Below are 15,238 nucleotides of genomic sequence, written 5' to 3' on the forward strand. Positions count from 1 at the left end.
GAATATACCTTTAATAATTGAAGATCTCAAAAGAAATATTCCATTAAAACCACGTTTTGTTTTGTACAATCTAAAAAATATATATTTCAAAGCTTTTCAACATAATTTAAATCACATTAAACATATTATTCTAAGGAATGTCTTGAAGCCTCTTTTATTATTATTGGGATGTCAAATTTCACAAAATTCAAATTTGTTCTGACTCTTTCAATACAATTTAAATTTCAGTTAATAACTTCCCATATGAAAAAGACTTACACAACTTTAACTAGCTGACACTATGAATTCTTTTTAAACCCCAAAGAATGTTTCTACACACGATTTCAAAAATGCCTTCTTCAAATCACACCAAGCTAAAAAGAGGTACAAATTGATCATCTGATCGTTGTGACCCGTTTAATTGTAGAGAGCACTGAAGTGCGGTGGAATATAAATCAAATGAGAATTGATTGCGGCACGTGTCAGTCAGTCAACAGTTAGTAAAGAGTCAAAAATACGATTTTTTTCAAGTTGGGTAGCTTACGCATATTATTAACAGTTATTATAATTAATAAAAATAATTTGCTACATTCAATTATACATATATACAAAATGTACACGGATAATAAACGTGTTTCACAAAAAAAAAAATTGTTTAATGATAATAAAATAATAATAAATCAACAAGAAACGAAAAGTTTGGCTAAGCTCCACATAACGTGGGATGGGAGGGAGTTGAACGTGGACGTCGACGTGAATGTAATTATGGTTGGGGTTGTGGCTGGATTGGGAGCTGGGGAGTTGGGGAGTTGGGGAGCTGGGGAGCTGGGCGGGCAGACATCAGTTTCAGTACTTTCAGATTGGAGGCCTCACTTCGCATCCACCTTGGCGACTGGCTTCGGTTTGGGAGAGCGGGCTCGAATTAAGTCCTCCAGATACCAGAACGCAATCGCAATGATGCACAACGCATTGAGACAGTTGAGCGTGAACGCATAGCTCGTTCTGTCCCTAATCAGACCTATGTATATTACGATATTAGGGTATTAGTATGCCACACACACAAACACACCACATGCAGACATGCAGACATGCAGAGACACTTACCAATCACGGGACCAAAGGCCATCGAAAAGAGACCCGACATCAGCAACTGCAGTCCGGCGGCGGCAGGTAAACGCTTCAGTGGCACATAGCTGGGAATGATCAGGGACCAGAAGACGGTGCGGAAGGCCTTGTTGAGGCCCAGCCAAAGGAAGATGGCAGCCATCACATAGAAATTCGAGGTCATCGAGAGGAAGATACGGCCAATGCACATACCCAAGATGCCGATGACAAAGAATGTGCGATTACTGAAATTGAATTTGGCCGTGATCAGCGGCACCAGAAATCTAACGATCAGATCGAACAAGCCCAACAGCGACATGGCGAACGCAATCTGATCGGGCTTAAAGTTCAGATCGCTCAATATGAATGGCGTCAAAATGGCGAAATTGATTTCCACAAAATTGATCAGTGTGATGCCCACGGCGAGATTCACATACGTGATGTCCCGCAGCAAGTCCAGATCGAAGAAGATCACGACCTTGCGATAGAAGGGCAACTTCTTGCGACGCTGTCGCTCCGCCTCGTCCTCATCGATCAGTTCGATCGGCGCCTTCAGCGGCAACTGTTGCTCCTTCTCCTTCTCGAACTCGTACTCGTACTCGACCTCCTCGTGATCGTGTGGCTCCTCCTTGATGCTGTGACTAATGGAAATGCTACGCTGTTGACGTCCAGTTGAGTCGCGACTGTTCAATCGCTTCAGCTCAAAGTGACCATTCTCTCCATCCAGCTGCCGCTGCTGCTGCTGCTTGTCCCAGGTGTTGACGCGATTCCGAGTCCCGCTGCTGTTAAGCGAGGCTCGTGATCCGAACCATCCATCGTTGGCGCGTGGCAATACTGGTGTCTCCGGTTCAACTACATGCTTGATGATGTCATCGTCCTCGTCGTCCAAATGCGCTTGTGTCTTTGGCGGCTGCAGCGCCTCCGCATCCTTGTTCCGCTTGACCACATGCCATTTCACTGGCTGATAGATCAGCGAACAGGCGATCGTATGCAACGAGGCACCCGCAAACAGCAGCGTTGTGCCCTGGACACCAAACATGTTCAGCATGTAGGTGGCGAAATAGGGACAGACAATGGGTCCCATGCCGGCGACACCGAACTGATAAGCGGTCGCAGTGCGTCGCTTCACCTTGAAGAACGTGTTCACTGCCAGCGAGGAGGCCGACACAGTCAGGCCGCGTCCAAAGCCATAGATAATCGAGAAGCTGAGGATGTACACGGTGAACGTGTCTGCGAACACCATCCAGAAGAGGCCCACAAAGGTCAGCACCGAGCCAAAGAGGGCCACCGCCCGATACGTGTAACGGCGGAAGAGTGGACCGTTGAGCAGACCTGTTTGATGGGTGGATAAGCAAAAGATTAGCAAGAACTCAGCTGGAAGTTTGTAAAGATGAAAGACAGCCAAAGCTGTACACATTCCAAGTAAAGATAACGCTTTCAATTTAAACCTTTCAAATAAATGCATTTTAATAGTCGAATCTTCAAATTGAAACTCTACTAAAAATCATAAATATAACACAATTAATGACAATTAATTGTGTTATATTTATGATTTCAAATAAATGCATTTTAATAGTCGAATCTTCAAATTGAAACTCTACTAAAAATCATAAATATAACACAATTAATGATGAAGTTGAAGATTATAGATTTAGGCAAAACTAAAGATCATACATACTCGTAGATACCTGGATATATGAGAATTTTAAGATATTTGAATTGTATTATTTTAGAATGTAAGAAAGTTACAGCTATTTTTAATAAACGCATGAGTATGGAATTATCGGGAAAATATATAATATTAATATACCAAAAACATACTAAAATATACTAACACACTTAATTCGTATATCGATATAATACTGAATTGTGAGATATACTCGTTAAAACATACCAAACTGATATATACTAAAATATACCAACCGATTTGATATAATACTAGATTGTAGGGTACGAAGTGCTCGCAACGTTTGCAACATTTCTGGCCTACTTGTGTAATAATATTAACACAACAGAAAAACTGGACAAATCTTGTTGGGTTTTTGCTTATTTCTTATTTCTACTTTCTATGTTCCATTTTACAAGAACAATGTGCAAGCGTTCAGCTAACAACAAAAACAGTTATGTAGTTTAATTTCTGTCTCACTGCTATTTCAAAGTTCACATCCGTTCAATCATGGCTAAAAAACATCTACACATCACTCTGAGATAAAGGACAATTGTAGCGATATATCGAATTGGAATTTGGAATGTGAACAACTGGCTTTGGTGTCCCACTCACCCGTAAAAGCGGAAACAGCAATCTGTGTGTTGATAATGGTCGTCAGCTTTGAACTGCTGATCCCCAAGCTGGCCATGCGATCGCGAAATATGATGCCAAATTGCTGGGCCAGCGCGAACGTCACCAGCTGGAAGTGCAATTGTTTTGTTGAGGATCAATCAATTAATTGTGGCTGTCAAATGATGATGATGATGATGATGATGATGATCGACTACTTACAATATTAACGCCACTGGCAATGGCCACCAGCCAGCCCCAACCGCCATCGGGCGCCACAAAATCATCGCCCAGATCGCTTTTGTCCCGACGTTTCTTTTTTATTGGCTGCTGCGGCCGTTGGTGATGCGGATGGGGCTGGGGCTGGGGCTGGGGCTGGATGAGAGGCGGTGCTGTCGCTTGCATTGAATCTGCTGTTATCTGTCTGGGTGGCTTTTGTTGATCATACTTTGGCGGCTGGTCTGCAGCAGCGTTCTGCACCTTGGGCACCGTCAGTCTTAGTCCACTGTTATTGTTGTTGTTGTTAAGGTTGTTGTTGAGGTTGCTGCTGTTGCCATTTTTGTAATCAGTCATCTTAAAGGGCTTCAATGCTTGTTGCTTGCATCACATTGGGTGGTCACTGATCTTTGGCTTTTGTGTACGCTCTTTAAGTCTACAAAATACAGAGAGAGAGAGAGAGAGTGAGATGAATAGCATCAGATCAACGATTGATTACAGCAAAGCAATCTCCAGCTAACAATTCTCGCTCATAGATCACAGAGGTTATTCAAAATAGCTAATGAGCAGCACACCCCAAAAATCATTCACAAATTATGCATATCATTGTGACTGTTTCGCTTTCAATGTGTTGTTTTTTCTCCCGGAGATTGACACTGACTATTAACTAAACAATATCACACATTCGTATGTAAATAATTATTCAACTACTAAAATACATACATGTATTTATATAAAACGACAAAAAAAAACAACAACTGAATTGTTTACTGGTTCGTTAATGTAACATCTATTATATTATAGAGTGATACGATTTTCGATATAATATAGCTAGCTTGGAGCTTGATTGAGAACTGTTGCAATCGTTGTTGTTGACATTGAAATGCTGAAATAAACTGATTCAGCTGTTTCCGATTTAATTATACTTCTTCTCTTTCATTTGACCTGTCGACTAATCGTTGCTGTCGCAAGTCTTGAATTAAAATGTTTGCTTGAAGTATTCATTTCGATCAAATGAATTTAGCAAATTGCTTTTCATTCTAATTACAAACTAAATGAATTGTATCTTACTTCATTTTTTAATTGACGTGATTGTTTTATGTCTTTTTTCTAATCTATTTTGGGTACTCTCAATAATGATTAATTTGTTATTTATACTATCGATTAATCACATTCATAATATTATTCTGAATGTAAATTTGAAGATTGTTTTTGCATTCTCTTGTCACTATCTATTTAGCCTAATTGACGCTTTCATTTTTACTATCGATCACATTACTGATCAAAATTATTCTACATAAAGTGATACACTAAAATCGATTTAATTTGTTGTAATTTAACGAATTGAAGCCAATTTCAACTTTGAAGATAGTTTTTGCGTTCACTTGGCACAATTTACACAAGTTGATAAATTCATTTTACATTTTTACAATCGATTAATTGCATTAATGATAATTTTATTCTATGTACATAAATTGACACGTTAAAATCAATTTAATGATTATGTAACTTTCGAGATAAGAACAACTTTGAAGTTAATTTGATGCTCGACAAATTGATTCAAACTGGCAATTTCATTTACATTAGTACTATTGATTAATTACTATCGATTAATGGCAATCAATTAATACCATTCCATGTAAAACGAATTGATTTCATTTGTATATAAGTCATAAACACTATTTTAAATTTAAATATAGTTTTTTCATTCACTGGGCACAACAAATTTACACAAGTTGACAATTTCACAGTATGTTTTATGCGATCAATTGATGAGATAAGAGAAACACGGAGTTACCAAACCAGACCGCACTTAAAGATACGATCCCAAAAACACAAAGTATGAGTACTTATAAAAACGAACTACACGCTTTTCTCCGGAATGTTTGTTAAGTTTTTGAAACGCCACAGATAAGATTAATTCACACATTTGAAACTATAAATGAATTTTATTTAACCATATATTATTTAAGAGCAAGTAATTATTATCACAAGTATTAGAATCACAAGATCCTCAGAAATATTGATTTGTTACTCGTGTTAATTAATTTCTCGCCCCTTATTAGTTTTCATAATTATTTCCATCATATCATTACTTGCAATTTCTTTAATGAATTTGGTTAACAAACCACAGCGAGATTGATGAACCTGCGACACAACCGAGCACAATGTTGCCACTGATCACACTGACCACAAATGATATTTTGTCTGCTTTCTTTTTCGTTTTTTTGTTTGTACTTAATTGAATTCCTGTTAATTTTCGTTCATTTTTGGGCTGGAAACGTGACGGCCACAAAAAGTAACACCCATTATATAAATAACCCGAAAAAATACCATAATAAAAAAAAAACCTTCAATGATTGGTGTTATTCTTGTTGTTATCGCGACGCCACAAGTTGCGATTTTGTTCTTCTTTTTTTGTATCGAATTTAGCCATGTTGGGTTCTTGAGACTTTGACTTGTTCCGATCGGGTGAGCGAACGAACGAGCGCATCATAAAAGCAAGCACTGACCATACCAAGTGAGTTGCACTCATAAATGCTGAAATGCCGACAACAAATGTTGCTGTTGGCGATATCGAGTCGAAAGATATCTTCCAGTCGGTGGGTCCGAGTCCGTTGTCGACTCGTCATAAAACCGAACCAAACTGAGGCGCAAAGTGACAGCCGAACGACGAAATTGGCACGCGCTGATAAGCTCAAACATTTCCACTTGGAAAGCCGCCTGCGTAACGGTCTACTTATGTGGCCCCCAAAACGATATCTGCAATTGACGCGACTGACGACTAACGACTGACGACTGACGACAGTGATCGCCACAAGAGACGAACAACGAAATTTGGCAAATTCTACAGACACAATATGTTCAACTCTTTTCTACTGTTAATGGCGCCACAACAGTTGATGAACTGACTGAGAGCAGTCATTGTCCAGATCAGCCAGAAGTTTAGTCAGTTTCCCGAGCGAACTTTCCTCTTTCGTCTAAAGCCGAGCATCGTCGTACCCCTCACTAAATGCTACTATCTATGTATGTATGTTGTGCCCCTTTCGCCCCTTTCGCCCATTGCTTGATCCGATGCCCAGTCATGGCATATAATACGTATGTATAATGCAGCAGTTTGCCAGCTACTGAAGGTCGTCGTCATTTAAATTGTTACTGCTGTTGTAATTGTTATTATTATTTAGCAACTCAAATAACGTTATAGGAACATGAGAAAACTTTTAACTGTTGCAACAGTGACGCGCAGAAGTAATCGCATGCCAAATGAAGAGAAGCTTCTAAACAACATTTCTAATTCTAATTTCAAACACATCTAATAAAAGATATTATAACAAATGGTATCAAATATAAAAATAAGATAATAGATAATATAAGCTATATGGTAATATAAAAAATAAACAATAAACACATTATTAATTTCAAATACATCTAATAAAAGTTATTTTAACATAACTTATCAAATAGAAAAAAGAAGATTCTTTAAATCTTTTATGTTATGTATAAGACATTATTAACTTCGAATTATTTAATCAAAGTTAAAATAATTTAGGTTATCATACATACAGATATCAAATAAAAAAGAAGATTTAATAGCCGAGACGTTAAAATCATGTCTGTCTGTCTGTCCGTCTGTATAAACACCTAGCTCTCAGAGACTATAAGAGACAAAGATTTCATTCTTTTTCAACAGTAATTGCTATGTTTGTGGATCAAGTTTGTTTTACATTTTTGCCACACCCACTTCCGCGCCCCAAATCGATAGAAATCGCATAACAAGCGTAATTTTAAAGCTAGAGTCGGTTTTTGGTGCATTATGATTCCTGAAAATTCGGATGCGATCAGACAAAAAGTATAGAAGTTATTTGAAAAATTCTTTAGAACGGACAAACACGCCAACTGCAATGGGGTCTTAGTTGGTTTGAATGACAATCTAGTATATTTAGCACTCTATGGTATATTTTAAATGTAGTACCATATCAATATACCAAATATAGTCTTTGGTACATTATTATTCTTTTTACGCTATATTAATTTGGTTTATTTCAAAACGAATTCCGCACTGTTTAGCTTGGGTTGCGAGCATCTCACATTCGATCACACTCGACTGTAGGTTGTTTGTTTATATCAGAAGTAATCAATCAGAAAATAGGCAATAGAAGAGATTTTTGAAATTATTATTTAAAATGCATCGAGTATAAGTTATTACATAAAAAAGTGTCAATAGGGGAGATTCGTATAAAGACAGTTTTAGTTTCAAATTCAAACAGCTTTTTTCAGCATCTGAGATAAGATGTTACCTTAACGCATTACGAATAATATTAAATATTCAAGAACTTAATTTCACAATATTTTGAAAGCCATGCCCACAGTTTGAAAAGACCCAGACACAATAATTAACTGCAAATAGTTCGAGAGCACAACTTCCAGGGAATTCCACTTAGCAACTTTGTTGTTTACCACTAACTTTTATTGCAATATTTTTGGTAATTTACCAAGCAAACAGACTTTACTGGAACTCGGAAGACACTGACACTATACATGACGACTGGACAGTCATAATTTATGCGAATGTCTTAATGTAATGAGTTTGAGATATTGTAGTTATTGTGGTCAGCCCAAAGTTGTCTGATAAGACGCCGTTGACTCCTGAACGGCAACTGTCATCGTGTGTGTACCAGAAACCTTGTCAAAGTAATCAATCAAGAAGCACAACACACACGTGGTGAGGTGACGATATCCATGGACAGTCACGCTTTCGACCCCCCGTTAGTGCCAACTTCAAGGCGACCATAACTATATCGGTCTCTCTGCATCAATCAAGTATCCAAATATTCGCGGCAAAGAAAAAAACGTGACATTTCCGACAAGTGATTTTGAATTCTTAAGCCGCGTTTTCCTGTAACGCTCTGTTCGAAGAGAATCCCCCATCAGCTGATTGCTGATTATTCAATATGCTGATAATACAGATGCTAAACATATATGTACATATAGTACTTCAATTAAGCGCGTACGTAGTTATTTCCTATATGTATGTATATATTGATTTTTGACGCAATCATTATCAGCAAATTGACGAGCGATCAGAGATCCTTCAGAGGAAATGACAAAACAAAACTGTAGTAAATTAGCTATATGGCAAATTTGTAGACTCCGAAATCCTCCTATTATATTTATGAACTTGTGCGGTATACTGCCGAGCTGATTAACTAACTGTATAGCTGTATAACGACTAAGCTAAGAACAAATATTAGCGCTAGGGTCTATAATTTATATGATTCTCGAGTCGCTATAAAGCAGAGTCAACAACGCGCAGAGAAGAAGATGAGCTAACTCGACTGCTTAATACTCAGTGTGCATCATTTTGTTATCTCACCACACCATCCTGATGTTACAGGGTAGCGCAGATGGGGAAGCCAAGTGCATACCCCAAATTTTTTTATCTCTGGCAAAGGAAAATAATTAGAATTTTTGTGAAATCAAACAAAGCGAATTAACAGCAGCAAAGTTGCAGCAAACTTCCGCAATGTGTAACGTATTGCGTTCACGTCACGCGTTTTGAAAACTGCTTTACAGGGTATAATTAGGGTATTTGCACAATAAAAAAACGCAACACTAGTGAATTATGCTAATAAAAGTATTTTACAGCACGTGGAAGGCGGTGTTCGCCTTATGCTAGCCACTGTAAACACAAGCACAAGCAATTAGCAAATGGCGGGCAACGTAGACAGAGCGCGACAGCGTGAGAGAGAAAGAGAAAGAGAGAGAGTCTGATTGGCAAGAAGGTGCGCGCGTGCGCGAATGCAATGGGACAATGGGACAATGCGAGAATGCGAGAATGCGACAATGGGACAAGCTAAATCAGTTGAAGACTTTGATTGATGGCTGATAGCAGACATTAAACGGCACCTCAGGTCTGCACCGATAATGCCAATAACTGCATGGCCATGTAACTAACACACTCCATATCGTATCGTATTAATACTATTGTATGTCATCACATAACCACAGGGTGATTCAGTCAGGATCTGGTGCAGAGAGCACGTGTCTTTTTGGCCTGGCGCAGAAGGTTAGACGACAACATCACTAAATTAATGCTAAACTCTTTGGTAAATGCGTAAAATTTTCACGTCACACACATAGCCGGCATACTTTTAGCTTTTGTTGTTGTTGTTGTTTTATTTTTATTTTGTTGTTGTTGTCGTTTGCTGCTCAACGCGACGCCAACGTAACAGGCAAAAAAAAAAACGGAGAAAAATAATGAAAACAACAGACGACGACTTTTCCGTAACGTTCTCCAGCGCGAACTGAACTAAACAAATTTGTGAATTATAGTATTAAACACCGAAGTGAAATACAAAGACACACACACATACACACATAAATACCGCTCTCTGTGCGTATTTGTTGTTCGTATGTGTGTTACTGTGCGGCCACTCTTATGTGTGCGTGTGTGCGTGTGTTCTCACGAGTTCGTTTGTATGAGTGTTGTGCTATTTATTTGACATGTTCAACGGCGGCGTTTTCGACATTTACTTTCGCTTTTACACATGTATTTGTGTTATTTTGGTCTTTAGTTTTACTCGCCCACCCTCGCCCCACCGACCTTTGCCACCTCTAAATGTTCGGCATTAGTTTTTTTTTGGGCTCGACTATTTCAACAATCAAAAAATATAATAATAATAAACAACAACAAATTTTTATTTGTCTGTATTTATAATATACATTTTCGTTGATAAGAATTTTTGCGCCTTTGCCGTTCGTATTTATTGCTGGCGTCGGAGCGGGACACGATTATCAGTAAGCACTCACACACACAGACACTCCGATGGTCACACACACACACACACACATGCAATTATTATATGTACAACACACACTTACAGAGCTAAATACATATTCATAAATACATTACGATAGGAATACCGATTACAATTTGATTTGCTCATCAGCCACAGTGTCCCCAAGTTCAATGTTGAACGTGGCGCCAAAGCATGATCAACTCTACACAGGGCACTAGATAAGATATAAACCGAAAACTTACATTTAAAAAGCGCCTTCAAAGCAAGTTAACAATTTAAATAATCGGATCAAGTTTGGTGGTTACCCTGTAATGAGATTGTTTTAGAAATGCTTTATTTTATGAACTTCTTCCTATTGAAATTTGTTCATCATACATACAAACTTTTCATTATCTAGCATGTATTTATATTCCTTATTTTATTAATCATATATAAAACATATATATATATATACATATAATACATACATACGAGTGTGTATATTACTGTCGCTCACAATATTTTTGTATAATGTTTCATTTATAATTAGCTTCTAGTGAGCTGAATACTAATTTAATCAAAAGAAATGCTATGAACCTTAAATAATGAAAAATACTACAAAATATATATTTTTTGTAATGCTTTGCATTGCGAATAAATTGCTTTGCAACCACTGTAACTTTTATCTGGCAAACAGCCTAAAGTTCTCTTCCTCATCGCATCCATTGCCAAGGGGATTGCTTTAAGTCAAATGAGAAATCACACAGAAATATACTCTATACTTATTCTTGTGGCGGCATATGTAAAAATATGTATGTGAATACTTATGATTTGATCGGTGATCTTCAGACAGTCGACTTCAAGTTTGCTAACTATTTCCATTTGCATTGCATTAGAAATTGATTGGGAATCAAAAAACTCATGAGCTTATTATACCAAGTTATCAAATAAACGCAAAATCTTGCACACTAATTTCTACTTTATTCATTCATAACAATTTAAACAAGTTTACAAATTGATCAATGAATAACGAAATGCTGAACTCCAGAAGCCAACTTGTTAATACTCTAGCAAACAATTTCGGAAATAGCAACTTGAATATAATTTGAAATTTAAATTTGAATAGCAGAAGAAGAATGAATACTAATCAATTGTCTATGGATACTTAAATGGAATTCAAATTTTACTAAATATTGATATTAGAAAATGATCTTCAACAAATTGCTCCTCTGTCTCAATTTGAGTAAATTGGAATTATATTGATATAAGAAAATGTTTTTAAGCAAATTTCTCTCCTGTCTCAATTTGAATAAATTGGAATAATGCTCGCTGTCACCTTTCTAATCTTCAGCTTTCTTTGAACATTATCATTATTTGTGCACAATATTTAAATATGTCCGGCTAGTGATTATATTTTGGAAACTTCTTTGTCTCATTTAAATGGCGAAACAGAAAAGCAACAGCATTAGTTGAACAAATGGCGACTTCCTCGATGGTTGGTCTAAAATAAATTTTCCCCTTAAGAACTTTGGTCAAGTCGTCGACATAAAATGGTTTGCATTTTACAATTGTTTTTCGATAAGCTTCAATTATTAATAACACTGTGGAGCAAAGTGCAAAAGTGGGTGTGTCTTTGTCTCTCACTTGCTTTTTTTTGGCATAGGGACCTCATAAATGCGGGGTATAATAAAAGAAATATTTGCGCGATATAGTCCAGTATACGCACATTTCTACATGCATATATCAACTAAGACCTGCCCCCAAAACACAAATAATTACCGCTGTATTCAACTGATAAGCGAAAGGTTAAAGAATTCACCATTTATACATATCTATTGTATATATAGAGAGAGAGGGAGAATTAAATTAGTTTGGACTCTAGTTTCAAATTGATTTATTTATTTAAAACGATTAGATACAATGAAAATTAACTCTAACTCTATCACTAAAGCACTGTCTGCAAAGACCTTAAGCTTCTTAGTTTCTAAGTATTCATTTCGACTCCTAACAAACTAGCTTTCACCTCGGTTACAAAACTTCCTCTGAATAAATGTCACGCTATATTCACATTCCTCGCGTCACTTTGAGGTTTTGTATTTTATTTTTCTGATATCTAACCAAAGTGTGATTAAGTTTGAGGTGGCCCAAAGTCCAAGGAATTGAATGCGCACCTGAGTCAGCTACACATGCGCCATAATGCTGATAATAACGCGATAAAATTGAAGACAAATTGTAATAAATAACACCGTAAAATGGCTTTACACTTAATAGTACTCAGTGGTACCTCAAGTACATGTTACATGTAAAAATACTTTCTACATACGTGTATTGATGCAAATAGCCCAACCTTACCTTACCTTGCTGCTTATTTATTATGCAAACAGCAAAACTATTGGCGAGGCATTCGCAAGTTGGATGCACAAATTCTTGATTACTCTTGGCCAAAGGTAAAACAGCAAATTATTAATAGAACATTGTTGCTTGGCGGCAAGCAGCAAAAAAGTTACCTGCCCCGGGTGAGGCTCGAACTCACGACCTTAAGATTATGAGACTTACGCGCTGCCTACTGCGCCACCGAGGCCTTGTGACGATGGATAGCAAAATAATCAGCATAAGGATTCGATTCTTATCTTTGAAGATGAAATTATGCATCTGCATATATTTATGTCCGATTGCATGAGCATCTCGTTGTCTTAAATGATGCTACAAATAGTACACATCTTTGAAAGTTTTGTGTTTGACAAGTTCTCAGGTTTAATGTTGTTAAGGACTAAGTTAAGGGTTGTAAACCTTGCTCCCCTGCATTTGCATTGCAATTGTAGATTGTCCTAAAAGTATGCTACGTTTCTTTCTACGAGTTAAAGGCAATTTATTATTTACCCAACAAAGTTTTTGAGTGAGAATCTTTTACGTAAAGCTTTTTCCATTCATTTCAGATTTTCTTCATTTTAACCATATTTTATTGAAATAGATCCATTGTACTTATAGACTGCTTCATGACAAATCCGAAACTCACACAGTTGCTGAGAGAGTTCACCACATATCGCAGACATAAACCAAAGTAGTTCGCTTATGCTGCAAACGGGGACACAAACCAATTTGGAACTAAATATATAAACAAAAGCTTTGCAATCTTTATGAATTGTTCTTTCTTGACCTACAAGAATAAACGCGCTGAATTTGTTAAATAGTTCAAAATACACATACAGCTCAAATTATTTACACCCGCTACCCATTAAAGGATATTATAACTTTGAGTCTATAATAAATTTTAAATTTAATAGTATATTGATATACCAAAAATAGCCTTTGGTTTTCCCATTAGTATTTTGCACTCAATACAGACTTGAGAATTTTTTAAAGTATTTTTTTCTGTATATTTTAAGAATATTACCGCACTTTTTTGATTTTATGCAGCGGTCATCTCACCTTCGAGCACATTCGACTTAAGCTTTCTAACTTGTTTTTATACCCAGGAGAAAGTCTGTAACAGGCAGAATGATCTTCGATCCTATAAAATAATAACAATTATACCTATAGTCTTTATTATGTTATGTTTTGATTGCGATCAGATGAAAATTGTAGAAGTTTTTAAAGAAATACATACTTTTGCGTGGACAAAAATTGCCTATTTACTAGAGGTCTTAGTTGCTTTGGCTAACAATCTGGTATATTTTGCACTCTATAGTATATTTTGAATGTAATATATACTCGTATCTATATACCAAATATAGCAATTGGGATGTTTTTTTTTTGTATTTTTGGGGTATATTAATTTTGTATATTTTGAAATTAATACCGCATTATCTTGCATTCGATTGAAGTATTCTTATTTTTGTTTAACTATGATATAATTTTTCTGTTACTACTATCAGGTTAAAGGGCTTAGACCATTCAGATTGCCTTTAGTTGTCATATATTCCATAGAACTGATTTTATTTTATATTGAGAGTGACATCCAATTCTCTAAGAATTTACTTAAATTCATTTTAAAAATATTTTCAAAATTAAATTTCAAATATTCCTTTCGTTGATTATAACCCATCACCACAATTTGCGTAATGAATAGAAAGAGCGTTTAATTTGTTTATATATTATTTATTAATATTTGTATGTTCAGTTGCTGCTGTCAGGCGAGCTGCTATTAAGGCGCATAGATCGCAGCCAGCGGGACACCGAACTAATCTAATGGTGTCCCCTGCGAGAATAGTATTATCATATTGCATATTACATATTTACAGATGCGCTTGCGCACACACACACATTGAGGAGGCATACATAGATGGATATTGATATTGGAATCGATTGGCATTGCAAGCATGCAAGGATTGGAGTGTTCTTGGACGATAAACGATACTCATTCGTTTTTTTTGAGGGGAATTAGGGAATTGCACGTCTTGATATACAATTACTAAACTTGTTATTTGTATTAATATTAAATTAGACACAAAAAAAAAACACGAAAGTCACACAGACAAACACAAGTCCGGGATATTCTACAACAATCAAGAGTCACTCAGAATATCCTTTAATATCGAACTAGAATTGCGAGTCGGTGCAAATTCGTTGCTGCTCATGAGAAGCGTTTGCATCGGCGGCGTTGGCGGCGTCGCTCCAACCTGTTGCTCACTGCTGCTGCTCATTGCCATTGCCATTGGCGTTGCTCCTGCAGATGTTGCCGGAGCAGCAGCTGAAGTTGTTGCTGGCACTGCACTGTGGACTGCATCTGGGAGTGGCGCCGCCTCCAGTTGTTTGGCCATGCTAAGCAGCGTGGGTCGAGTCTGTGCGGATGCTTGCGGCTGTGATTCCTGTTCCAAAAATTGCACAAATGCCTGCAGCAGATTCTCGTTACCTGAACACAAAAACAGAAGAGAAGAGTATT

General features: G+C 36.9%; 3 protein-coding genes and 1 non-coding gene across 6 annotated transcripts in view; 1 reads left to right on the plus strand and 3 right to left on the minus strand.

The window, feature by feature from the left end:
• The window catches only part of LOC133849565 (uncharacterized), a 133,709-nt gene that overhangs the window by 93,913 nt on the left and 24,558 nt on the right, over nt 1-15,238 (plus strand). The gene's annotated exons all lie outside the window — the stretch shown is intronic.
• Nucleotides 131-9,881, minus strand: LOC133847719 (monocarboxylate transporter 7). Of its 2 annotated transcripts, none has more exons than XM_062282912.1 (5): nt 9,728-9,881; nt 3,584-4,013; nt 3,365-3,491; nt 1,084-2,415; nt 131-997 (listed from the first exon to the last, which is right to left on the minus strand). In XM_062282912.1, exons 2-5 carry the CDS (start codon nt 3,932-3,934, stop codon nt 849-851), a joined length of 1,959 nt encoding a protein of 652 aa, XP_062138896.1. In that variant the 5' UTR covers nt 3,935-4,013; nt 9,728-9,881; the 3' UTR covers nt 131-848. The 2 variants fall into 2 exon arrangements, with proteins under 2 accessions (XP_062138896.1, XP_062138897.1); XM_062282913.1 differs by lacking the exon at nt 9,728-9,881 and adding an exon at nt 5,674-5,690.
• Nucleotides 12,865-12,937, minus strand: Trnam-cau (transfer RNA methionine (anticodon CAU)). The gene has a single exon. It is a non-coding gene; the product is annotated as a tRNA-Met (tRNA).
• Nucleotides 14,434-15,238, minus strand: part of LOC133849564 (myosin-10) — a 33,901-nt gene continuing 33,096 nt past the window's right edge. For both annotated transcript variants that reach the window (XM_062285732.1, XM_062285734.1), the window contains one exon: nt 14,434-15,208. In XM_062285732.1, coding sequence (XP_062141716.1) covers nt 14,862-15,208 — 347 coding nt within the window. In that variant the 3' untranslated portion in view covers nt 14,434-14,861. The remainder of the gene's footprint in view (nt 15,209-15,238) is intronic.

This window comes from Drosophila sulfurigaster, chromosome X (assembly GCF_023558435.1).
Source record: "Drosophila sulfurigaster albostrigata strain 15112-1811.04 chromosome X, ASM2355843v2, whole genome shotgun sequence".
In the NCBI taxonomy this organism is placed as follows: Eukaryota; Metazoa; Arthropoda; class Insecta; order Diptera; family Drosophilidae; genus Drosophila; species Drosophila sulfurigaster.